The sequence below is a fragment of the Nymphalis io genome, chromosome 9 (assembly GCF_905147045.1).
Source record: "Nymphalis io chromosome 9, ilAglIoxx1.1, whole genome shotgun sequence".
NCBI classification, from domain to species: Eukaryota; Metazoa; Arthropoda; class Insecta; order Lepidoptera; family Nymphalidae; genus Nymphalis; species Nymphalis io.
The window spans coordinates 8,734,444-8,762,346 of record NC_065896.1 but is presented as its reverse complement, the minus strand read 5'-3'; the positions used below and the strand labels follow the sequence as shown (position 1 = coordinate 8,762,346).

Sequence of the window (27,903 nt, the reverse complement as noted above, 5' to 3'; positions counted from 1 at the left end):
CTTATTACCGTCATCCTGTCTTCAATTTCCGACTCCTACGAGTGATCTAACACTGACCTATATTCCGGGATACGAACATAATCAGGTTGATAGTCAATCAAAATGCATCGGTTAACAATGAGAACTAGATCTTCCATTGTTACGTGTGCAAGTTCAATAGGCTATTTAATTTTTCTTTCAATTGTAAAGCTGGGTTCTAAAACCAATAATCCTATTTTTTTCAAGCAATATAACCTTATTTTTTGGATCAAAGTCGTTAAGTATAAGGGACGTAAAAGCATGCTTTTTGCGCCGTCTCATTGAATCAATTTGATGTTTTTTGCTCGCGGATTCGGAAGCCGCAGGTAGAGGGCCTAGATCCGGGTCCACCTTTGTGTTACGCTATTCTTGTGATTTTGTTATGTTTACAAATTCGCAATTTGGGAAGCAATAACTGTCAGATTCCATCAGCTGCGTTTTACGGCCAATTAATGCCTAACACACATCCTCTTATTGACGTCTAGTATTTACTTTGATTTACAAATAAATTGTGTGTAAACTTTAAATTCCATTTATAGCTTTTTTAACTATAACATTGACTGTAATATGACGCAATAATTGATATTTATTTGCCCCAAGATTACGAAATTAAACGTAAAAAATAGCTTACAAGAGTCGGTGCTGTATATAATGAAGTACAAGCCGGCTATAGTATAATAGTGACATGATTTACAAGCGTCACCGAGCGTAACTGCGAAACAGAGCGGTCGCGCGGTGGTATGTAGCGGAACTAACAATTCGTATTAGCATTTACGGTAATTTACGGTAAAATCACAGTAAACAATTCTATAGTTAGATGTACTGCGTATTTCATGTCGATTTAGTTTTTACGTCATTAATTTAATATACTTTATAATAAGAAATCAATGATCCAATAATGAGTATGAAATAGTAACAATAAATATTACATATAAAAACCTATATATACGTGTTTAATCCAATTTTAACAGTAAGTATTACAGAATTGGTAAAACCTTTATTGGAATGAATGAAAATTGTTATTTGTTATTAATTTTTTATTTGTATTATTTTTTACATAATAAGTATATAAATATCGTTTAAGTACTTATTATTTAATTGTTAATAAAAAACAACTTAAATTATTATTATTGACGGTTCTGTTTTTATTGATATCATCGTATAATTACAGCATTTTATAGATAAGAATATAAAACTAGGTGACTAATAATAAGTTATCAACATATATATATTTACTTTGCGATTTTTTGGTATGACACCAATATAGGGTTGATTTTAATTTTTTTTTACATAGAAAGCAAAACATTTTCTAACAACAAACGCCGTTTCCGAGATATACAAAATAAATATTCAAGAATTGCTCCTTAATATTCTGGGTTTAGTTTTGAAAACCGCTACAAAAATTTACTTTGCGAAAATTGGAGCTTTAGTAAAATAGATTTATAGTGACAAATCTATATCAAAATAACAATTTGAATGAAACTTTACTTAACGATAGATAATAGCTCAAAAATATGGTCTTAAGGATCATTCAAACTTCAAATCAATGCAAGTTGCACTTTAAATTGTAAATTCATTTGCATTTCTTAATAGTGATAAGCAAACAAAGAGCTCAGAGTGCCAACAAAGTGTAAAAAATAGAAGGAACATCATCCGTCATCGTTATAGGGATATAGGGTATAATAAACACTGTGCCGATTCCGCCTGTTGCCGGCGGCTACAGCGCCAGCAGCGCTAATGTTTACTTTGTCTCTGCGGCACGCTCCTATAGGTAATCCGAAATAACAAATTATGAAATGAATGAAAAACTCCGGTTAAGCTGTCGGCGATCCCTAAACATAATGTTTGATTGTACCCTAATGACAAGGCGCAGAGTCGAAGCCACCTTTTGTATAAAGCCGACGCGAATAATGACACTAAGGACAGAAATTAGTACTTATATCTATTAGCCATTAAGTCGAAATTGTAAACGAAGATTAGATGTCATGACTTCTACTAAGGAGGTCCTGGTAATTGAGCAATCATCTACTCTAGTCCATTGCGGTAAGCAATGCATCGAAATAAATGAAATTCACATTTTGTTTATTTTATGGATGGGATGTTTAAAAATAATAGAGAAATTAGTTTAGTGAAGTTATGAATCCCCTTCATAAACTAATAACATTCTCTAAGTACATAACCTTAAGCAATATAATTATTAATAAGCGATAGAATTGTTTTTACTTAATCTATCGATAGTTAGTTTTTTTTTATTTAAACTCATTAATGTCAGAATTATGTCAGACCGAGTGTCGTACAAAAAATCATCAAAATCGATCATGCCATCTAAGGAGGAAGAAGAATACCGGAATTTAATATATAAAGATTTGTTTGTAATAATTATGTACCTGTTTAGATTTATAGTGACAAATTACACAGATAAAAACGTCCTAACGGATTTTTTGTAACTAAAATAGATTACATAGTGCACGCGAGCCGGCCATAAGTCGACCTTGCGAATGTCACCGGACTCGGCTCTAGTGCACAAATGATTCATGCTTGAATTATTTTTTGATTTTAATACCATTTTACAGTTCGCTGACGATATAGATATTATAAAGACATTATGGTTAAGTCTTACGATGAAATTTAACTTTGGCAAAATATAAGTTTTCGAATTAAGGTTAACATTAATTCAAAATCTACGGAAGAATCATGACAGAAGATATTAAGTACATCCTTTGTCCGTTTTTGTAACATGGGACCGCTTTGATATTGAAAATAGAATGTCGGCGGAAATCGAACCCATGACTACGTCCGACGCTGTCACGTTAAAGTTAGCATCAAAAGTTCTTAAGACGTATCTACAGTGATATATAAGCGTGGTCATTAACAAATGATTAATCTAAAACTATTTAGTAAAGAATCATCTATCAACTACATATGTAGCCTCAAAATAAAACTAAAATATTCTATTATTATTTTGATATCGTCGTTGGAATTTAAATGCATTACAGTATTTTAAGGTATTTCATGTAAGTTATAACAATTAATTGAATTTATTATTCATGTATTAAACGTAATGGCCCAATGGTTAAAAGACTAGGATCTTATCTGATGGTGCCGAGTTCAAAACCGGACAAGCATCACTTAAATTTGATGCGCTTAATTCATGTCGTGCTCGGCAGTGAAATAAAATATCGTGAGGAAAATACATGTGGCGCATGAAAATCTGCTCGTGTATCAACAAATCCGCATTGACGCAGCTTAGTAGAGTACCACCAGTGGGACATTTACAGACTGTAACTGCATTTTTGATTTAAAATACATGTTTGATTTAAATAATACTTAACGATTAATTTATTATATCTTATCAGTGACAAAAAAGTGAAGTAAATTTTTCTAGCACAACACTCCAAGTGTTGCGACGCCGACGTGAGCGAGTAACAAAGGAGCTCGTCAAAACAGGCCATTAATAAGGAGGCGGCTCGGGACTGGCACTTCCGCTGCGTTCCGGGAACACCTACGCTGGGACAAGACAGGAATAGCAGTACATGCTTCCTAAGCTTAATAGCTATGCGCAATTGGTTAAGCGTTATTGGTATATAATTTTAGATAAGATGCATAAGGTAGCTCTGTGTGTGTGTTTTTTTTTTGCAATTATGCAAAGGAACATATACATGTTTAATGTATAGTTACAACTATCATGTAAAAAGGCATTTCAGATACTTTTCTTTTTCACACCCATCTGATCCCAAACTTAGTAGAGCTTGTGCTATGGAAACCAGACAACTGATATACTACATATACTACTTTTCTTTTGTAAATACATACTTATATAGATAGACTGGTAGTTTGTGCAAGCTCGTCTGGGTAGGTACCTCCCACTCATCAGATATTCTACCGCAAAACAGCAATACTTGATATTGTTGTGTTCCGGTTTGAAGGGTGAGTGAGCCAGTGTAATTACAGGCACAAGGGACATAAAATCTTAGTTCCCAAGGTTGGTGGCGCATTGGATATGTAAGCGATGGTTGACATTTCTTACAATGCCAATGTCTAAGAGCGTTGGTGACCACTTACCATCAGGTGGCCCATATGCTCGTCCGCCTTCTTATTCTATAAAAAAAAAAAAAATTACACCCAAACTCAGGAGAAACAGACATGTTCATGCACACAAATGCCTATCCTGAGTGGGAATCAAACCCACAACCTTCGGCGTAAAAGGCAAGTATCTACCAACCACGCCAACCGGCCCGTCAGATTACACATATACATATTCATATACATATATTTATTAGTTCGAGTACACACTATATACTAATTTTTCCAACAAGGGATTAAAGGTTTTTACTAGTAAACTTTACTATACTGACCAGTGATGACTAATCTCAAAATATGATCGAATTTTTATTAGAACGTCACCGACAAACATAAATATTACCAAAATTGACTTCTAGTATACTTGTATACAAGATGTAAATTTTGTTAAATTTTTCCAGTGGACGTTGATTAAATCCGAAACTATAAGTAATTTTATGAAAATTTAAAGTACATCATTGGATTTTTGAAAATTCAATATTCCTAGTCAGGATTAATTTCGGTACCATATTAAAGCGCGTTGTCAGCGACAATTAAACAAGCGATTTCTACGTAATGTACGCCTCGCGTATTTTTTTTAGATACGTGTAAAGAGTAATTGTTATTTGCAGAAACGCTGACAATAAATATCATTAATTTTGATAAGAATTAAACTGTGCGTCAAATACCTTTGAACTAAAGTCGTAGAAGTAGATAAAAACGTTCACCTACGTTAATTTAAGCCGCAGTAGGTACGGAAATATGACTAAAAAACTACTTTACCGATTTTCATAAAAAAACACACCTGTTTGCCGAAGTTTAGTCTAATAATAATAGTCACCTTATTGAGAAAGCAAACAAATATACATAAAAATGATAAAAATGTATGCTACATTGGTTTTTTCCGATTTTCTGAAAAACAATATACGTTAAAATATATATAGGACCACCTGGAGACCTTCTTCAATCCAATAAAGTTAGATCCGTCCAAAAAAACTATGAGGATCTCATGAAACAAAAGGTTCAAAAACTACTTTTTATGTAAAACTAAGAATCCATCAAAATATTCCGCACGATTTTAGAATCGATTTTTTTGGTAATGAACGTGACCAAGGTTCTTGCAACGATAGAGGTCTCAATAATATCAAATCTTTATAAATAAATAATCGATCGAATTGCCATCGATCCAGAGCGTAGCGATGCGATGCCGCGCACCTGTCACGACGGTAGATCACAACGTTTGATCGATGACGAATTGATTTCCAATTGTTGATGACTTCATCGGAATTTCGACTATATCCCGATTTAGTACATCCCTATCCATCCGAGCTTGACAATTGCTTACACACAGATGAGATTATTTATGGGAAAGAATGTCTGATTAAAACACCTTTTTGTTATAATATAAAAGTTTTATATAATAAATTATACTATAAGTTTAAGATTATATTCTATACATTTTATTTATGTTTACTTTTATTAACAAGACGTATATCATAAATAACTAAATTAGGGTATGATATTTTATTTTAAAAAACGACTTTATTAAATAGACGTCCTTAACTAGCGGTTGTCCTTTATTTATTAACGTCCTTGGTGATATATCACTGTGGGCCACCGGGACCGCTCGACACGCTCCCAAACTCTTTATTGAGACGTGCACTGGAGAACCGAGTGTGTTTCTTGTACGAGTGACAAATAAACAAGCGTAAAGTTTAAATGCATTAAAAACCATGAAAAGATACATTTAAAATGCAATTTTATACTTAAGGAGATAAGGTACAATATTTTTGTTCTCGTATGTTTGTTACGAATGTCTACATAGTGTTTATTTGTGTAATTTTTCACGTAAGTGGGAGACGCGAACAGCGGGAGTTCGCCGACAAAGTCCCCGGGGGTGCAGCCACTGCTTCCAAGCGATCGCGCGCCACTGTGTGATATTAGTAATAACGCGACAGTATCAAAATAAATGTTAAGTTTGGACACTAAGGCCAGTGAATTATTATATTCGATTAGCAACTCCTACACTTCGATCAATAACGCATTGGTTTATTTCCAAACTCGTTTTATTGAGTCTGTTCTCAAAGTTCATTAATATTCGACAAAAAACATATCAAATAGTTTGCATATTATACATATAATATTGAAATGTTAATGGTTATATAATATAGAAATACGCGGAAGAATATAAAAACAGTATAATTGCAATAATGCTACCTTCATTTTCATAGACACAAAACTAATATAATATTACAATATTTTTTGATCAAAATTAGCTATAACTATTGCGGTATCTAGACAATTACGTTTTGACGGTGCGATGCTGCGGGTCAGGGCGGTGGCGGTGACCGCGTAGGTTTGCGTTTTGGACGCCGCTCCGCCCACCCTCGTCTATTGTCTACCCACATGCAGACGTGCAAGCGTGATCTCACTTTATCAGCTAACGATCTAATTAACGTATGATTCCTTTAGCTACCAAAATAGCGCCCTACATAATGGTGTTGTTTAATTATGCTTTATACTTTTACTAATAGTACATATAAACATTTTGTATATACCAGCTTAGTTTTATATTTAACTAACTTTGTCCAACTAACTCCCCTAATTACAGTAACAGCCTGTGACTTTCCCACGGCTGAGCTAGGGCCTCCTGTTCCCTTGAGAAGAAGGCTTGGACCGTATTCCACCACGCAGGTCAAAGGTTCAAAACACATGTTGAAGAAATTCATCCGACACAAGCAGGTTTACGATGTTTTCCCTTATCGTCGAGCACTAAATTAATTAGAGATATCAATTTTATTAAGCACAATAATACTCATAGGTGCTTGCCCGAATATGAACACGCAATCTACAGTTAAGATTCACGTGTTAAAACCACTGAACCATCCCGACTAACCTTAATTTTGATTATATCATAACTGATTCATACACATGATTTAATTAATAAAATAACGATACAGCTTACCAGATTGACATTCATGGTCGTTACTTCATTCCTAAAGCTACAACCGTGAATGTAATTGTATATATAAAATATTGCAAATACATTTTTCCCGATTGAATCGCTAGTTCCTGAGATTAACTCATTCATCCGTACAACCAATTTAATATAATAAAATTTAAGCTTCGGAAGTAGTGACAAAGTATAATTCCTCACAATAATTGCAATGAACCTATTTTACAAAACTGACAATACGTGAATAGTCGTCTCGGATTAAAATGCCGACGGGCCACACCGCGTTATCATAAATACTTTTCAAAATGTCATTATTCAGTTTGCGAATATGGAACAAAAACGTCTATTTCTGTAGCGACTAATGTAAGGTAAACATCGCATTAGCGCTAAGGAACAATTGAACACTGTGTCCGGTCGGACTACGGCTTATGGTATATTTATGACGCTTTCCCAGTAATGGCGGATTAGGAACAAGGAACATCTTGTGTGGCGCGAGGGAGAATAAGTTTAGTTCCGTTTGGCTAAAAGCATTCAAATATGTGATTCAGTTCAAGTATTACCGATACATTTACAGCTCATCCTAGCCACATACACACCGGGTTTGAAAGTTATATTTTAATAATAATACGTAGGTTTTTAGGAATTGGGCCGCAGATTGCAGTCAATAGCATGATTAAGAGCTAGGTATTTGAGTAGGAACAATATGGTATAGTGAGAATGAAGAAAGGCTCGTGACGTGGGCGTGAGAAAGGTGCGGAGATGCATCACTGCTAATACGCTTAATAAATACGTGCGTCTGCGCAGCCCGTTTGTTAGCTATCCTTGAAAAAATCCATCGAACTAGTTACAAAAAATGTGATCTATTTTATCTTTATAAATTTAATGCTGTGATTCTTAAATAAATTATTTTAAAAAACGCTTAGAGTATAAATTTCTCAACTGAATGTAACGAATTATATTATATTTCGTATAATTCATTCGTATTTTTTTTTCTATGAAAATCGTTTGAAATAATATTTAATTATCTATTATTATAATTTATTATATGTCATTAACCTCTTAAATTACAGAATCCATTTATATTTTACAAATCTAGACTACGAAATTAGCCATTAATGTAAAAGTCCACACAAATTCGTGGGAACGACTACAGCACATGATGTGTGACCAGCTCCCAGCGCTGCGGCGATGGTACGATGGTATCTACCTCTCGCTACTCTCACGTCGCGCTAACTAATTGCTTTGTTCACCCGCCATGAAATTATACCATTTATACCCGCATACTTCAAAACAATGACCTGCAATGCTTAATTTATGTTCGTTTTTTATATAATTAAGTAGCAGATTATCACTATGTTCGGCTTACAAATATCCACAGAAATAGCTTAGTTAAGATTATTATTAAATTTTACACGTAAATTTCTACCTTTTTAAATTAAATTTAATTATTATTCAATTGGTAATTATAAGAAGGTACTGTTTGTATAGGGATTTATTTGTTTTATCTGAAAACAGCTATATAAATATTGTTTGATCTTTGTTGGAATTATAAATATCGTTTTGTTTTATTGGATACTGAACATTATTTTGGGCTTGTTGTGATTGTCCGCGGTGATTCCACGGTGTCGGCGAACAAACGCTCGAGGCAGTATGACGAATCCAATTAACAGCACTAACGAATGCTGTCGGACGTACACTATTTATGTTTCCTCGCAGTCACACTGTAAATATTTAGTCCTGGATGCGTCTGGCGTAGCCCTTGTCTTATCTCTTTACTGGCCTGTAAACGATTTCATGAACCGCTCGAGCTTTCCGCACCGACATACAGGATACACATTTGTAAATAATGATTAGAAAATGGCACCCAAAAGAGTATTCTTGAAAGCTTCCTCAGACAGCAATTTGTTTGTTTATTTATACCTTCGCGTTAAGCGGAAGATAGGCACGTGCTTCTCATGCGATAGTAAACGATATACCACCGTAAATCTGACATCGGTATACATACACAGGGGAGCGTGGGCATCGACAGGTGATGTCGGTCGATTATCCGCTAATTTATACGCATCGCTTAACTTCTGTTTTCTCATATGATATTCATTTTGAAACACTGGCAAACGAGCTTGCTAAATATAGTGAGCGGCATTCCATGGGCGCCATCGCTCCGACTAACTGTTCAATTGTTGTATTATGCCTTTTTTTATTTATCTTATTCAAATGTCATTTCAACTCAGAGAAGGTTTGAAACTAGCGCTTATTTGGTGTCATGTTCACAGCCGTCACCGGGTGATGTCACCGGGCGCGCCATCATTATGAGAGGGCCCATTTTGGAATCTTTACGAGCGACACCTCCACATTATATTCGCAATAGTTCATTCACCGATACAACAATGTAGCTAACATGTCATTTTCTTTAATAATTTATCTATTGAATTTCCGTATCACTTTTGTTTCAAATGAACTGCCAAATATATGTGTTTGTTATAACTGTGCCATTATATTTAATTATCAATTCATATATTTAATGTGAGCCACTTACTTTATATATATTAATTTAATATGCGATTTGTACTATAAGTGATACGGTCCAAATTCTACTTCGTCGCACCTTTTCATAAGACTTTCACATTACGATGTGTGTATCATCATATATAAAATTAACATGAATAATATGTTTTTTTCGTAAATCTTAATAGATAATAGATACCAGTATAGGCGTTGTGAGTAATTATCTACTATAATTATTTAATCATATATAATAATTATTTAATCATATAATACAGTTTGATATATATTTTTAATTTCTTAAAAATATTTATATTTTTTTAGAACCACATGGATTCCTTTAAATATTCCTGTAACAGATAAAATGTATTGATGACGTGATCGTTTTAATTCAAACACCGAAACCTATAGATTTCCTTAAAAACTATTCTGGATACAGGTGTGTGTGACCACCTTCCGTGAAATGACTGTAAATTTAGTGTGGTGTGGTCCTTGGGAAAAAATCGTTACGATTACACGAATCATCAACCCCTGTCGACGATTCTCTACGGTGACCTCCGAGGTTATCATCATTTGTCCCCCTGGAGCCATTTTGGAGGGATGAAACCTTTATTATGTAAACCTTTAAATTATATCGTGACAGTCTAATTTGTTTGAAATCTTTTCATAACCAACAAATTTTAAGGGAACGTTATCTTAAAGATAAAATATTTTTAAGTAGATTAATCGTTGTAGCCATTGTTTCAGAAGTCTAATTTTATATTAACCTATGTTTTTCTTCTATACATAAGAATAGATATACGAATATCTTACCAACCACAACTTATGCACGACAAAGCGAGATTATCAAAACAGAATGGATTTCTTTTACAGAAATAATTCAATGACAAGTTAAATGTGTATTTAACACAATTAGAAAATACCTACTATTTTTAAACGTGACAAGTATTGAAAATATTTAAATTATGTTGTTAAACTGTAAAAACTTTGCTGGCTGGTAAAATCAATACAACGATCTATATCATTAATCAGTTACTAAGACATGCTTTATATAGCATTCAGTAAGTTCGTTTATCAAACATTGTTTAAATATTAATGGCACGCACATCTCGATATTTTCAGTAAAAACTTACATTTTTGATAATTTCAAATGCTCTGTCATATCTATAACATCGCTTTTGTATGATAATCTTAATGCACATCTCTCGAGATGGCTATCGACTCGATCGTCAAAAACAAGATTAAATTTCCAACTCTGGATAACTTAAATATCTAAATCGAATTGTCGAATGGAAACAATAGGTGATATAACGAAATTGATGCTCGAATCACTGTTCAAAAATGTTCTTTACTATAGACACATATTATATCGATATCCAGATATACATTCAAAACTTGCTTATTGACCAGAAAAATGAATTTAAAACAACATTTTTTTTAAATTACGTAATATAGTCGTATACGTAACAAAATGACCACATTTCAAATCCGAAGATGTTTTCAATTGTATAATTCATATAGGTATGTCTAAATATTTGAATGGTATTTAGTTAAAGTGCTTAATATATTTGTTAAAAAGCGTCATTAAATCTGATAATGAATCGGAGCGGGCGACGACGATGGGGCAAAGGATCGTCCGGGCGCCAAGATCGCAACGATACCATCGATAGAACAGTAATCGTCAATAAAATCTCAATTTAGATGGCACCGATACCAGGTGAGTTACGGACGGACAGTCCGAAAGAACACGAAAACCTACTTGACGGAGGAATGCATCCCGCGACAGGACCTGCTAACGAATTAGGTACTTCAAATTGGGCGTTACATTAATTTTATTTTTTAATTTACGATATCTTAAGATAAGCTTTAGTCCTAAACGAGTCGGCTTTAGCCATCTTAATTTGAAAGTTACTTTGTATTTCTTATATGCGCCATACTAAAGTTAAGAAATCTACGGCTTTACTTTTACGAGTATATTATGTATATTAACACTACCCATATTAATGAAGAGTTGACATCTCGCTGACAGCAGCACGCCTACGCGTACGTTAAGAGACTTCGTCGTCTTTTTGCTACCACCTTGCCGTGGAAGATAAGAAGGACGTCGAAGTGAGCATTTAAAAATAAATTTGTCGAAAGTGATAAATGATAGATATAACTTTTATTATTTCAAATTAAATTAACGATCCGAGCCGAACGTCTACCTTTTCTCACATTAGAGGTATCTTATCTGAAATGATTGCTTCCATTACCTCGGAGAACAGACACGTTGTTTTGTAGGTGAGGGAAGATAAAGAGATTAATGCGTAAAGCAATTAATTTTGATTGAGGTGTGTTTTATTAAGTAATTGTTTTTGTCCCTCATGTGAATTCGAAACGCACCGTGAAGTTCTGTAATTTTATAAATTACATTGCGTAACTTACGGTAAAGATTATATTGACTCAATATTTTGTGATCATTATTTTCATATATAATTTTTCGTAACAAAAAACATGATCAATATGTAATTAATTCAAATCACTATCACGGCTAGCAAATACTGTGTGCAATCAACACGTCAATTAGATCTAAAAGTTACATATAAGATTTTGTTCACAATATAAACTTCTTCAAAAGAAATAATATAATATTATGAGTATTCTAAAGTGTTTGGCGTGTGGCTCGTTCCCACAGCGAGCTTTAATACATTTTCCATGTTCCAGTTAGCGCCCCATAAATTGATTAAAGGTCTGCGGCGGCGCTCAAGTTTTTTGTGCTATGAGACAGGTAATACTCAGCTTCTCGACGCAACCCAACATTCAAACACATATGTAAAACTTAAACAACAACAATACAAAATGATATATACTTTTAAGCATTTTGCAGCTAAATTGCCTTAATGGAGTGAACTAATTTCCTGACAGGAAATTGCTTTTCTTGACGAGTGCGTCCAATTTCCCTAAGAACTTAAGTCAACATTTTAACATTCATCGTCTATTTTTGTAGTGTAACGAAACTGTAATAAAAAATATTTTAGAGAAACTTAATGTTCACAATCACATTCTCGTCATTGTTTTCTTCGTCAAAGAAATAACCTCCTTAGAACTCGGATTGTTCATTATATCTTACATTTTACATTAAAAAGTTGCGGACAAATGTTGTATCATAAATATCATAAATGGATATAACCAGCGGTAAAAACATATGTACTCTAAAGTATAATAAAGTACAAAACGAAATTTTAGAATATGAAATATCGAAATGAAGTCAGACAGTAATTTAGTCGAGGAGTTTTGGTAAGTTCGAACAAAAAAGAGGAGGTGACAATATAAATAACAATTTGGCCCACCCCGTTCGAATGTGGATCGTCGGATTAGCATAAGAATGCTGCATCACAGACGCCCACGAGCCTCCACTGTCCCTCGTTGTGTCTTTATACGTCGAATTTAATTTTGATTTACGATTATCTATACAATTGTACGCAAAACATTTTTGATGCGACTAAGAAATTATATCCAGAAGACGACAATGGATGTCGTCAGTGCGGACCTTAATAATTTTATTTTATTTAAGGTGCCTTAACACCATAAACGTTACCCTCGATAATGTTAACCGTTTTATATCAACTTAACGATTTCATTTTATTGATAACATTAAAACAAACACAGTTTTTTATTTATACGGTATTAGATAAAAATATTTATATATATTTTATGAACGTTATTATTTTAAAACGGTTTTCCCTAATATTATAAGTCTTATTACGTACAACGTAACCACTTTGAATTTTATATGTAATTTTAATGACAAAAACAAAACTAAATATAGAATTCATTAAACTCTAGAGCTAGTTCAAGGGTTCTAGATATAGTACCTACTAAAACGATATAATAAATATATAAATAATAAAAATTTTGTCTCTGGATGAAGATTCAGAGCACTGAACATTATATTTTAACGTATAATTTTAATAAAAGGCTTATGAAACATTTAATAATCTTCTTGAAATACCAAATAACTTAATTTTTATACCGTGCGCCTGCGACGATCATAATTTACGGGGCACTTTTGGTCGACATAATTAAGCGCTTCTTAAGATTCCTTTATGCAAATATTGCTGGAGTTGTACCCGTATAATTAATCGAGGGTAACCTTGCGTTTGACATTATAGTGATGTATGCGCCTTAATCATTCCGTCTAATTATTTTAAAACGCCTCTTAAATTAACTTGAAACCTTTTATCTGATCATCGTGACAAGTTTAATTTTACGATCATGATGAGATTTATAAATTTGGGTATTTTTATATTAAAAGAGCCATTACCATTACCTCATTTATTAACTTTATGTGATTCAATAAAGATATAAATTCATTTTAATTTGGAATATACTTTTTATTTATATATATTATGTATATACTTGAAATAGTCCCAGTTGTAAACATCATTATTTAAGGATGAATAAGTTATTAAGTATTTTTCATAACAAGAAATTATAAACAATCATGCTCAATGTTAATACGCATTTAAGATAATATATTTTAGTATAAAAAATAAATGTCCGTCTAATAAATCGTACTGAGCATTATCTTATTTCGAGACACGACAGTAAGAACCCGATAACAACGCGGACCCTTTCCTAACGCGTTTTATTTTCGTAACATTTTCGTTTACGTTTAGTTTTCCTTGTCTTAGTTGATTAAAACGTTTTTTGGTGTAGTTTGTTATCAAGACTTACTCTTTTTTGAACGTGCGCAAGCTAAACATAATCGGCGTTTGGATCTTAATTTAGTTGTCTTGTATATCGAGGATGGCGCTATGGGTTATGTTACGACCTTACTTTACCCTACATATGAAAGACATTTAAGTATTCCGCCTCATCACTACATCATTAATATTTATGTATTATAATATGCACTTATATTCCATGACTATGATATGACTGCCTTGATGTTCTAATAGCTAGCTTATAAGAACACAGATCCCGAGTTTCGGGGCTCAAACCTCGAGCCAGTCTCACAATTTTAATGAATTTTTTGATCGCGAAATCTTCAGTGACAATTGTAAAAGCCTGAAATTTAGTCGTATTTACATTGCCGCTCCTCGTAAAGCACGAAAAACCGTTGATCCTACGACTAAATTCTTTTCGAATAAAGTATGATTGGATACGACTGTTATTGTTTTGTAGGAAATTTCCTCCTCATGCTGCGATTGAATTGTTTTGTATAAAGTGAGTTACCTACTTGTTATATGGTTATAATTTTCAGTGCACTAAGTAGGTACAAAGTTTAACTAAATAAACCAAACTGTTCAGAATTAATTAATCGATGATTATATTTTTTTAGCTGATATAAAATATTAAAATCCGAAACAGACACAAAAATAGTCGTGAAAACGTTTTACGATATTCGTTTTTAAAAGTGTATATAAATAATATGAAAATATATTATATAGGTAACAATAGTTGCTAAATTAAACAATTGTATGTATACTACTTACCACATTGACGAATTCTTGGAAAGTGATTGATGCACTAGTCGCACTACGAGCTTTATCTAATAGTATCTGAAAAAATAATACTATGATTACCACCTGTTAAGCATTAGAAATAATATAGGGTACATATCATTTAGGTAGGCGAGCAAACGGCCTACCGAATGGTAAGTGTTCAACTTCGCACATAAACTCTGGCACTATATGAACTAAAGATCACTTGCGATTCCAACCACGGAAACTAGCATATTATGCACCTGTAGTGTGTGCTCATTGACTCACTTATAACATAAATGTAGTATTAAGTAACTACTAAAACAGTCATGGAAGAGCCTTATGTTCGATGTCTAGTTTCTTCCAGCAAGCCAAATTTTCGGATGAATAAAATAACAATTGACAGCTTTAGAACTTGAGTAGGCTACAATATAATTCGTATATGAAAATTAGCCAAGTCAGACCTTAGGCTTCAAGATATTATCCTAAATTATAAGAAGAAATAATATTTTAAGTTGTTATAAAATATTTTATGTTGTTATAAATAAATTTCAGAACTGACCTTTGAACTCGGCACCCATTTAGATTTCACTTTTTTTGTCGTTGAAGTCAACAACCAAGGCATATATCATAATATTGAACTTGGCTCTCATTTCACATTTATGTTTTTGATGGGATATCATTACTTTTTGTACAGAAATTATCTAGTAATTTTTTATAACGTAATAAAACTACGTAACGTAAATAATTATTAATAACGTAATAAATATGAAAGTCGACTATACTCTTAGGTATAAGTAGTTAAAAGTATTATAAACTGATACATAAGGAGAAAAAAATCGCACAAAATATTTGCCTTGCGCATTTTACAGCAAACTCCATGTGATCCGGATGACATCTTATCTGGATTAGTGAAACTCTAGTGTATTTTATTTTAAATTTAATAAACTATATTAAATTATTTAAATGTAATGGTTTTTATTTTCTTTTGTGGTTTTGTGTATTTACCTCACGCTTGTGGGGTTGCACCTGCGCTATAAAATCAGGATGTTGAAGAGTCTGTAGGAAGTCTGGCCACGGAATCTCGCCGAAGCCCTCCGGATCAAACTGCAGATAACATACGTATATAATCGTTAATATAATATTCACACCTACGACATTCGATGCGGTCACGTATACCACCTATTTTAGTTTTCAACGGAGCATCTGAAACGTCGTAATAACCAAACGTTCCGGGACTTTGCATTATTATGTGTATAATATTGTTATAATAATTTTGTCCATTTCCAAAAATAAGAAGACAAAAAAAAAAAAGCGCCCTATCTGAGCAGTAGTATTATCTCAATGTTCCCTACGTGACAAGACATCGTTTGATCCGCGGCGCTACCGCCTCTTTTTATCTGCTTATAAAAATTTTTGTATCCCGCTTCTGTACATTTTAATCAGGCAAAAAAAAACATTCTTTAAAGTTCGTTTTTACATCTTAAACGATACTTAAATATGCGGTGCTTCAACTCTTTTGTTTATGTGGTACGTCAAATACTATATTAAAATGACGTCGATTCGTAACCCCGTTTATAAAATCGTTTTACCTGTATACATTGTTTTTAAATTCACAAAATAAGTTTCTTGAAAACGCGATATTTTATAATTCGATCTATTTGCCCCTCTATCTCGCACAATATTACTTTCGCATTTATTGTGGTAAGTATTATTATGTATTTCCCGTAGGATTGAATACATACATTAAATTATTTCATATAGATTTACATATATAACCTACAAATCATTAACACATCAAAGTAATTTTTAAAAAAGTTTTTTTTTATTAAAAATACACTGTATTTTTTAATAAAAAAAACTTTTTATAAAAATTATGAATACTTTGTCGCTTATTTGATCATGGTCTATATTTGATGCGTGATTTCATACTCATTTTAAGAAAAAAAAACAGGTAGTAAACTAAGCGATGATATCTTAGGAGAATCGAAATATGTCAACAAAATATATTGCGATATAAATTTAAAAAACTGTCATAAAATAGCTACATGCCAAAAAAAAGAGGTGAATGAATATTACAAAATTTGGATGCACCATCCATACATATCGCGACAATTAAAAGAAGAAAAAAGCTAGTATTGTAATAAAATAATAAAAATTTATTTCTTACTCTATCGAAGAGGAGACGCCATTTCTGTAAACAAAAGTCAAATTGTATCAAAATGGCATTTTGTATCAATTTATAGTATAATGGTGCGATAAACTGTTTCGTAAGCATTTGTTTTCTAACTAATGTATCTATTAAATCCGCGCGCGACCAGAATGGGATCCGACCTTTTGAAACTAAACACGCGCGGCCGCCCCATAGCTGTAGCGTCAGCAAACTTATGTCGATAATTCGCGAGACGTTACTAGAATTTTTTTTCTCGTGATTTGATGTTGCCTTATTTAAGACATTTGGTTGTACAATTATTTCAATGACAAAATGAATCAGAATAATAAGAAGTCTCAACTACTTCTTTTCAAAGTCAATCACTTGAAATAATTCCTTTGGTTGAAAACACAAACACTTACATAAATATATATCTATGTAGAATTTGACATGATCCACTAAAATCTTATTTTGGCTTTACCATAGCTTTTCATATTTGGATAATATTTTTCAGATATTCTTTGCTAACGCTCCTTCGCTTGAGATCTGTCAATTTCGATATATTGACAAAGTTCCGTCACATTCTCATAGCGCGCGGACTATATGATAGAATATAATTTCTTAGAATTAATATAATTAAAGTCTCGAAATAAGCAAAAAAATATAATCAGTGGTTATTTACACAAACATTACCGCCTTAAGTTAGGTTTAGACTTAATATAAAGGCATAATATCTTACTTTGCACCTAAAAAGCCTATTATTACAGTTTTTAAAAATAAAGGCTCATAAAAGCGTTATAAGAACTTATAAACGTAAATATACTTGCATCGTGCATCAACTCTCTTCTAATTTCCGCTTCGTCCAACTCCGAACCGAGATCTGTATGGTCTGTATCGTAAAGAGGCTCCGCAGCTCTTGTAAGCGAACCCAAGGAATCCCGGGCTGATGCGAGTGACCCTGTGACCGTTGGGAGCACCCCTGCTTCAATCCCAGACTCCATGGAGGTGTTCGCTGAAAGGACAGTGGCGACGGTTGGTGCGCGGACGTCACCGCCACCGCCGCAGCCACTGCCCACCCACACGGACATACTACTTGCAAAACCATCCACGCGGCGACGTTTGATTTATAAATTTAAAACTAATTATTGCTTATAAATTTGGCATAATTTGGCACTTTATTTCTAATAATTCATGATACGCTTCTTCTGTGAGGGTGTGATGTTATACAAATGTGAAGTCGAAATTTTGGACAGATATGGACCGAAATTTTACTGTTCTTTATGGACAGTTAATTGGACATTATTATTTTGATAAATAGTGATGTTGAATGTAGATAGACCCAAAAATAAGGTAAGGCACGGTATACGAATAAGCTCTATCCAGCGACTTGTGCGCCTGAAACAAAAAAAATGCAACGTATTTATCTTAGGCAGTGTTGAATATATCATATTATCAGAACTACCCATTTTAAAAGTAAGTACATTAAATGAATAAATAACTTGTATAGGCTTAAGATCACTTAGCTTTACTTTAATTTATTGTTTCCATGTAAGTGATGCTGTGTCTTTTATGGTAAAAAGATCTTTAAGCCTATATCAGAGTATTACTTACAATACAGTAGCATAACTGTCTTAACTATTAGAAAAGCAACTACTTCAACACGTGCATACATATACATAAATAAGATAAATTGAATATAATTATAAATAGATTAGGTAAAAAAGATCTGACGTCTTGTTGTTGTTAGATTATTATATTCAGATATTTATAAAATAAATTTCAATTTATTAAAGAATAGTAGTAGTAAACATAATAGTAGTAGTAGTAGTAGTAGTAAGTACCAAAGATACATTGACTACAATAGCTAAGTAATCTTTTAGAGGAAGGCAATAAGAGAAAAGCGTATCGGTCCAAGGGGGAAGAGCCCTTGATGTTACCATGGCAACGTGCCGAAGATTCATTCACTGTTCAACACCCTCCTTGTTAAAGCACGTGCAAAATAAAGATAGTTTACGTGACCACTTGAAAAAATTTGCTGATTTAGTTTTTTAGCTTCCCAATCACTTTTGCGCAAATAAAATACAAAATTTATAATCAAAATGCCAAATACCGACCACCCAGTAGCAGGTTTACAGATGATTGCCCATTTTAATTCAAATTAACCAAGGTGACTTAAGCGATACATGTAAATATTAAGTTTATATTGAAAATTGTAGCATCAAAAAATAAATAGTTTTGTATAAATTACAGGATAAAATTTTATTATAAAAACCAAATAAGTACACATTTTGTTTACGTTCCAATATTGACAACAAGTAGTAATGTGATATATTACTAAATCAACCACTTACCGTTATTTTATAATTGTTCACTCACTATCATAAGGGGAACTTCACAATGTATCGCATTTCTAAAAATTTGTAATAGGACATTTCGTGTCAAGATCTCATTAGGTATACGATTGCAGACATTAAGGACACGTCAAAACATGTCGTGTAACGTTGAAAGTGAGAATGGCGTCCACATTTCGCGCATGCGTATAAGAAAAACATTCCTCGGGAGAGTAGTTTCATAAATAATTGAGATGTAGGTTGCACAACGCATCTATCATCCATCTATTTATTACGTTTAGGTACCTACATGTTTTCTAAAAAATTACGCTCAAGTAACTATTTATCCTTATAAAATTTGAGAGCAACATCTTATTTTTCCATTAAAAGTATAATGCTAACAAAGGCGAAATTAAAAGCTATGATAATAACAGATAACTATACGCGCAAAATTTTATAAAAACCGACTATAGTAATGATAATAACTTTCTTTTGAGGTAACTCGTCACTCAGTCTTATCAAACGCGACTTTATTATAACATTTTTATTAGTTAAGGATTACGAATATTTAATCTTACTATTTACTCATAGCTGATTTGATTAACAAAAATTTTATTTTCCCTGCAAGAAGACATTTACGAATTGTTAGTTTGTACTACAATTAAATGTATATATAAATTTATATACATAATATACCAGAACAAAACATATGAAATAATAAAATATGGATATTCATAACAGAACTTCTAAAATTTACGCTTTAATATTAAATATATTTCATTTTTGTTTTCAAAATACTAAAGAAGTCGTTTCCCATATAACTAATGATTTGAAATCTTTGCTACAGTACACCATAAGCACACAATCTGAATTAGTCTCAATTTAAAAAAGGTTTTATTTTATTAATGCATGTACTAAAATCGAATACAATGTAATATTAGCACAAACTTTATTGCTGAATGGATAGTCATCAGCAATAAAGTGTCTATAAAATTAAAACCTACTCGATTGGGTAGAACTGTTTTAAAATCAAGTTGAAAGATATCAATTATTCTTGAACCCATACTAACCGGTGAAATTAACTTCGGTTGCGTATAAGTTTAGGCGTACTGTATTGCATAAAACTGTTTTCTACTGGTTGATTGATTTTTTTTTTAGATAAATGGTAAAAAAAGTTTAATTTCGACTCCCAATATATTTCTATTCTTAAGACACCAAGAGAGCTATTCTATAAGGATAACCTCGAAACTGATCACATAACTCGATCGTGTAATTTCAGAAAGTGATGAGATATTACGTACGGCTGTCTACATCAAATACTATCTGCATTCTGCACTGCAGTCAGCTGTCACTTGTCAGTGTAAAGTCCACTCACAACTGTCGTCTGTCATATAAACAACTTTCAAATGTGAAATGTAAATTTATTTTGTGGAAATTTATGGAACTGTGACGTATTTTATTATTATCACTTCTAATTACTATGCCTACAGGCCGTGCTGTTTTGTTATTACGACGTTTGTCGACAGGTGATAATAGATTAAAAAATATTAATTTAAACCACCACACTTCAAAGGAGTCTTTATTTATAAACCCGGTATGCTTAAATCGGGATTTCAGTTTTAATAAAAGGTAAAAAGTTCAAGTTATTATATAATACTTAAGACGAAAAGTTTCATTTTGTGTTTAATTTTAGTAGGTACAAGATAAGCTATAATACACCTATTAATAGATTATAAGAGTTGTTATGTGACCTTGTTTTGTTTTGATTTGATTGTTTATAATATAGCATTCTGATTCATGTAAGTGTTTGTACTAAAATTATAGCTTACGATTTAATATAATTCGTTTATTATAAAAATTGTTTATAAAATTATAGTTAAAAATTAAATTATAATAAAACCTATATAATAAATCACCTTTGTAGTATATTAATGTATAGGTGTATTAAGAAATGTATGATAAAACTTTTTTTTTTAATATTAAAAATAGGCTATTTTACACATTTTTTACAAATAAAGGGTTAGCAATACATTTTATGATATTCCTTTTAAATGCAATAAAAAGGTAAACTATTTCTTAACATTTTCTGCATGTTGCATATATTAAAATATATGGCACTAGCTTAAATTGGCGAAAAAATTCTGAAGCAATTATTTGTTTACTAACTTATACTTTTTTTATTACTAAGGCTTATTGCACATTAAGCGATAAGGGTAAATCTCTATATTAGGTGTCAAAATTAAATCCCTCTATCAATCAACTTAGGACATTATTGTTAAACATATTCAGTGAACAAACACTCCTATAGTTGCTAGAAACAAACCCACCAGAAAAAAACATTTCCAAAGAAAGCCTCAGGTAGGCAATCAAACTACAATAGTATGACAAAATTTGTCCCTAACAAACTGTGACAAATTCAATGCTAATTGTATTGAATATTCTTTTTTCGAAATATTAAAGCAAGTCGAACATTAGCTAGCTCATTATACAATTTAGTAAGAAACAAAAGATTCAGCCAAATATATATCGATTAAAAGTATTAATTGTACAATGCTACAAGCATAATCTTGTCCTATTACCTACCATACCATATATAGGTTAAGAATCAAACCAGCAGGTGAACATCCGACACAAAAATTTCAATAAAATATTATAAAATGAACTTTATATATTCATATAGTACTGAAATGTGTACTAAAACCTATATTAAGAGCTATGTTTATGTTTTTAGATTTTCTTCATTTGGACACACTTATCTGCTGCCACCACAACTAACAAGAAGTATCAGTGATAGTATCATTAAAATGGCTTCAGATAAAACAGATTCTAACCAAACTGAAAATCCAAAACATACAAACAGATTGGTTACTGAAAAATCACCATATTTATTACAACATGCCCATAATCCAGTAGACTGGTATCCATGGTGCCAAGAAGCTATCGATAAAGCTAAAAAAGAAAATAAACTTATATTTCTTTCTGTGGGATATTCTACATGTCACTGGTGCCATGTTATGGAAAAGGAATCTTTTGAAAATGAAGATGTCGCCAAGGTTATGAATGAGCATTTTGTTAACATAAAAGTTGATCGTGAAGAACGACCAGATTTAGATCGAGTTTATATGCTTTTCATCATGGCAACTCAGGGAGGAGGGGGTTGGCCTATGTCAGTTTTTCTCACACCTGATTTACGCCCAGTAACAGGTGGCACTTATTTCCCACCAGAAGATCGGTGGGGACGCCCAGGTTTTAAAACAGTCTTGTTGTCTTTAGCGAAAAAATGGAAAGATAACCAGGCACAGTTTCTTGAAGCTAGCAGTAATATTATGGATGCTTTAGAAAATATTTCTAAAGTAAATGTTGAGACTCTATCGGTACCCGGCGAAGCAACATGGAATAAGTGTGTACGACGTTACATGTCATTATTTGAACCAGAATTTGGCGGATTCGGGACAGCGCCAAAATTTCCACAAGCTTCCATATTAAACTTTTTATTTCATTTCTATGCAAGAGACAAAAATCATGCTGAAGGAAAAAGGTGCTTAGAAATGTGCCTACACACTTTAACTAAAATTGCTAAAGGTGGCATTCACGATCATGTATCTAGTGGATTCGCTCGTTATTCTGTAGATAATGACTGGCATGTTCCACATTTTGAAAAGATGCTCTATGACCAAGCCCAATTAATGGTTGCTTACACTGACGCTTACCTTGCGACAAAAAATGATTTTTTTGCAGAAGTTGTCCGCGACATTGTAAAATACGTAAACAGAGATTTACGACATGAACTTGGGGGCTATTATAGTGCAGAAGATGCAGATTCATATCCAACATATGGTGCATTACATAAGAGAGAAGGAGCATTTTGTGTGTGGGAATATAATGAACTGGAATCCCTTCTTGGACATAAAACAATTGGAGCTCTTTCTTATTTAGAAATATTTTGCGATTACTTCAGTGTAAAAGAAAATGGTAATATATCACCTGACAGTGATCCTCATGAAGAGCTCACAGATAAAAATGTTCTAATTGTATATGGAAGTAAAGAAGAAACTATGTCGAAATTCGGTCTTACTCCAGAGCAGTTCAATGAAGTAATATCTAATTGTATTAATATATTGCACGAAGAGCGCTTAAAAAGACCAAGACCACATTTAGATACAAAAATTCTGTGCTCTTGGAATGGACTTCTAATATCAGGCTTATCGCAGGCTGGACAAGGTTTAGGAGAAAAATGTTTTGTGGAAGATGCAATTAAAACTGCGCAATTTGTCAAAGAATATCTATTTGACCCTAATGTTAAAACTCTTCTCCATTCTTGTTACAAAGCTGATAATGGAAACATTGTTCAAACGTAAGTTGTTATTTTGGACAAAATATTTAAAGAGACAGGTACACTTAAACAGTACTAATAAATATGTACCTGTTTCAGTAATCAGCCTATTCAAGGATTTTTGGATGACTACGCCTTTCTAATTAAGGGTTTACTGGACTTGTATGAAGCATCTCTTGACTTGAAGTGGCTTAATTGGGCACGTGAATTGCAAATGAAGCAAAATGACTTATTCTGGGATGATGAAAATGGAGGATATTTCACATGTTCCACTGAGGATAATACTGTCGTTTTAAGGTTAAAAGAAGGTAATATATATTTTTTTGTTAATTATCATCGAAAGACGAATATACTAGCTGATGATCAGCGGTCTCTGACGTCCATAGATATTGCCATTGTAGAAGATATTAATCATTAATTATAACATAGACGCGCTGGCGGTAGAATAACTCGTGAGTGGGAATAGTGGGTGATTCCCAGAGAGACATTTACAGTTTACAGTAACAGTAACAGCCTGTTAATGTCCCTCTGCTGGGCTAAGGAAGGTTTGGAGCTTATTTCACCACGCAGCTCCAATGAGGGTTGGTAGAATACACATGTGGCAGAATTTCAATTAAATTAGACACATGCAGGTTTCCTCGCGATGTTTTCTTTCAAGGTCAAGCACGAGATGAATTATATATACAAATTAAGCACATGAATATTCAGTGGTGCTTGCCCGGGTTTGAACCCACGACCATTGGTTAAGATTCACGCGTTCTTACCACTAGGCCATCACGGCTTGCATTGCTGCTGTGTGCTGATTTACAGTTTACCACCAAATAATTTTGACTTCGTTCATTTAAATATTAAAATTTCTGTTATATTTCTTATAGATCAAGATGGTGCAGAACCATCAGGCAACAGTGTTTCATGTCACAACTTACTACGCCTAGCCGTGTATGCAGATAAAAGTGCTACATCCGAAGGAGAGCTAGAGAAGGAAATGGCAAAAAAAATATTAATTGCCTTTTCCAAGCGCTTAAACGATACGCCTACAGCTCTGCCTGAAATGATGTCTGCACTCATGTTTTACAATGATTCTCCTACACAGGTGTGAACAATTTGTTATTATAATCATATTTATAATGAGTGATTTATTTACATTTATCAATCTTTTATATTCGTGACATACTCATACATTTAATACATTATGTTAATTGGAAGGAACTGCTGTGAAAATTGGTTACTAATTAAGTTAAAAAAAACACCGATCGATTCAATTATTAAATATATATATTTTGACCATAAAACACAAAAAAGGATTTTGAACACACCTAGATTGTGAATATTGATCGCTAAAAGATCACCAGTCAGAATTTACAGTGCAATTTTATCATGTCATTATTAAGTTTTAAAATGATTTAATATATTTCAGGTTCTAATAGCGGGTGGTTGTTCGGACCCGCGCACGTTGGAGTTGGTGCGCGTGGTGCGCTCGCGCCTGCTGCCGGGCCGCGTGCTGGCCGTGGCCGACCCCGCCGCCGACGCGCCCGCCGGTATGTCCGACATACGTGAGTCCTTTCGCTACTGATGTAGAGTTAGTGATTCATCTGATTGCTATTTCATACTCATATTATACATGTATTATTTCAAATCACAAATACTGCTCTATTATTTCAAATCACATAAATATAAGCTCTCGATGTGAAGATCAGTCTTCACTTTATGTACACGATTGAAATGTATAAAAGGAAGAAGAGTCAGGTTACAAATTGTCACTAGCATTTGCGTGCCTTTATTATATTAACAGGCTTTAAACGTGATTTCCGGCAGATCCATAATTTCAATCCGTTAGTGTTAGCCAACAAATGGGTTTTTATGTAATAACTGCAATTTAGAAGGTAATTTTTTGTTCAGTCTATTCATTCTTTAAAAAAGAGCGAGATCAGACGTTCTCTATGAACTGACTGATTCGCCGTAATGTGTCGTGTGTGTGCGCAGTGCTGGCGCGCGTGCGCAGTGCGGGCGACGTGCCCACCGCGTACGTGTGTCGGCGCTACGCCTGCTCGCTGCCCGTCACCGACAGCAAGCAGCTCGGCGACCTGCTCGACGAGTAGCGCGCTGGTGCGCCTGCTCAATTCTTTGACAATATTTTATTTTTATACATATATATTTTTTTGTTCTCATAGATTTTATTTCAGTATTTGTTGTGATTTTTTTATTTCAAGAATTCTCAATTTTGAGGTACTTTGGGTTTGTTGGTTCGAACTATACTGTTAATTGTATGAATGGAATTTTAAAGTTCAATATATTCTATGTCAACATTATAATTTAATTAAATATAACTAGCCTATTCCAATCGAAGAAGGAGTCTGATATGCTATAATGCTCTACATAGAGTTCTTGATTAATATATCCTTATTTATAAAGCAACATTATTCCACTTAACTAGTTATATCGACTTTAATTTTGCTTCCAAAGTTTCAATAACTTCCGACATACAAGACGCCATTTTTCTGTAATCCATAATGAACACACATAATGAATATCACGTCAATTTAATGTCAATGTCTCGTTTATTATTTACTGCTCTTGTGGTTGGAATAAGCTATACTTATTTCTTATCCACATTTTAGATGTAGTTTATTATATGATGACAATAAATATGTCATTGAAAACATAACAGAACAATAATTTTTCAATAAATGTTGTAAGTAAAGAAATAAATTAAAAAAATAATATTAAGTAAGAAGCTACATGAGTGACATAATATATATTTTTTATTAAAATTCGGTTCCTCAATCAATTTATTGGAAAATTCTAAGTATAGTTAATCTGATTCCTTTGATAATAAACAACGTAACTTGGTATAAGTTGAATATTCATCCATTATAAACGAGGCGAAATATATGTATACGAAATAGATATTTAAGTCAAATGCTTCGGGTTTTTCATATGAACTAATAAAAAATTCTATATATTTATTATAGCTGTTTCTTGTTACAAAATATTTGCTTATTTTGATTCCTAGTCTGTAGTTGGTTAAATACATTTCTTCGTATGACAATAGCTTTGCAAATTAATTTTTGTAGGACACTATTCAAGTATTTCAAGTGTCATCGTTTTCTGTCTAATAATATTACGGCATTTTTTTTATATTCGCCGGGAGGGCAAGTGACTCTACTCCACCTGATGGTAAGTGGTAGTAGAGTCCAAACGCCACGACGGCCACTACAGACGGCATAGTTAGAAACGTTGCTTGGCGAGTGTTTTGTTAAACACTGATTCTCTTTCTGGCATTGTTTGGCATTCGAAAGAAGACGACACAGCATTGTTTAACGAATCACTCCCCAAAACAAGGTTTATAGGTAAGGGCGTTAATTTTTCAGCTTGTATTTCAATATATATTATTATACCACTTTAAGTGGGAGATTTGTCTGAATAAATTGTGATAGTTTGGCTCGAATAGTCTCCATTTGAAAACGGAATCATAGAATTTAAAATACTCATAGTTATTATTCTCAACAAATGAGACGAGTCTTTAAATATGTAAATTATATATTGTAATAACGTATTGTACTATTGTACACGTTTATTTTATTTATATTCCTTTTAGTTAATAGTCATTGCTAAGCAATTTTTGTTCACGTTATTATGCAATAAAATAAAAATATGAATAATATGGTTTTATTTACAGCTTCCATTTAATATATATGTAACTACATTATTGCTTTTTTCAAAAGGTTTTTTTTTATTTCATAGGTAGTGTCACGTGATGTTAAGTGGTCACCAACGCCCATAGACATTGGCTTTGTAAGAAATGTTAACCATCGCTTACATCACCAATGCGCCACCAACCTTGGGAACTAAGATGTTATGTCCCATGTGCCTGTAGTTATACTGGCTCACTCGCCCTTCAAACCGGAACACAAACAAGTACTGTTGTGTTGCGGTAGAATATCTGGTGGTACCTACCCAGACGAGCTTGCACAAAACCCTACCACCAGTAAATTACACAGTAATACTAGTTCTGTAATTACATTTTTACACTATACCTATGACGTTGATACAGGAAGTCGTCTAAGTATACAGTAAAATTAGAACAT

At 33.0% G+C, this 27,903-nt stretch overlaps 2 protein-coding genes across 4 annotated transcripts in view; one reads left to right on the top strand and one right to left on the bottom strand.

Moving 5' to 3' along the window:
* LOC126770566 (rhomboid-related protein 3) overlaps nucleotides 1-19,590 on the bottom strand; it is a 78,574-nt gene extending 58,984 nt beyond the window's left edge. For both annotated transcript variants that reach the window (XM_050490023.1, XM_050490024.1), the window contains exons 1-5: nucleotides 19,504-19,590; nucleotides 17,980-18,547; nucleotides 17,171-17,194; nucleotides 16,009-16,107; nucleotides 15,013-15,078 (exon numbers count right to left, since the gene is read on the bottom strand). In XM_050490023.1, coding sequence (XP_050345980.1) covers nucleotides 15,013-15,078; nucleotides 16,009-16,107; nucleotides 17,171-17,194; nucleotides 17,980-18,240 — 450 coding nt within the window. In that variant the 5' untranslated portion in view covers nucleotides 18,241-18,547; nucleotides 19,504-19,590. The remainder of the gene's footprint in view (nucleotides 1-15,012; nucleotides 15,079-16,008; nucleotides 16,108-17,170; nucleotides 17,195-17,979; nucleotides 18,548-19,503) is intronic.
* Nucleotides 19,591-20,862: 1,272 nt separating this feature from the next.
* Nucleotides 20,863-27,471, top strand: LOC126770504 (spermatogenesis-associated protein 20). Of its 2 annotated transcripts, none has more exons than XM_050489918.1 (6): nucleotides 20,863-21,111; nucleotides 22,214-23,836; nucleotides 23,915-24,123; nucleotides 24,691-24,908; nucleotides 25,233-25,353; nucleotides 25,799-27,471. In XM_050489918.1, exons 1-6 carry the CDS (start codon nucleotides 20,963-20,965, stop codon nucleotides 25,912-25,914), a joined length of 2,436 nt encoding a protein of 811 aa, XP_050345875.1. In that variant the 5' UTR covers nucleotides 20,863-20,962; the 3' UTR covers nucleotides 25,915-27,471. The 2 variants fall into 2 exon arrangements, with proteins under 2 accessions (XP_050345875.1, XP_050345874.1); XM_050489917.1 differs by having other exon boundaries at nucleotides 25,233-25,368.
* Nucleotides 27,472-27,903: the final 432 nt, after the last annotated feature.

Coding starts and splice junctions, on each gene's coding strand:
- LOC126770504 (XM_050489917.1), top strand. CDS start 20,963: ATGCCTACAGGCCGTGCTGTTTTGTTATTACGACGTTTGTCGACAGGT. Junction 23,837..23,914: donor AATGGAAACATTGTTCAAAC/GTAAGTTGTTAT, acceptor TACCTGTTTCAG/TAATCAGCCTATTCAAGGAT. Junction 25,369..25,798: donor CGCCGGTATGTCCGACATAC/GTGAGTCCTTTC, acceptor GTGTGTGCGCAG/TGCTGGCGCGCGTGCGCAGT.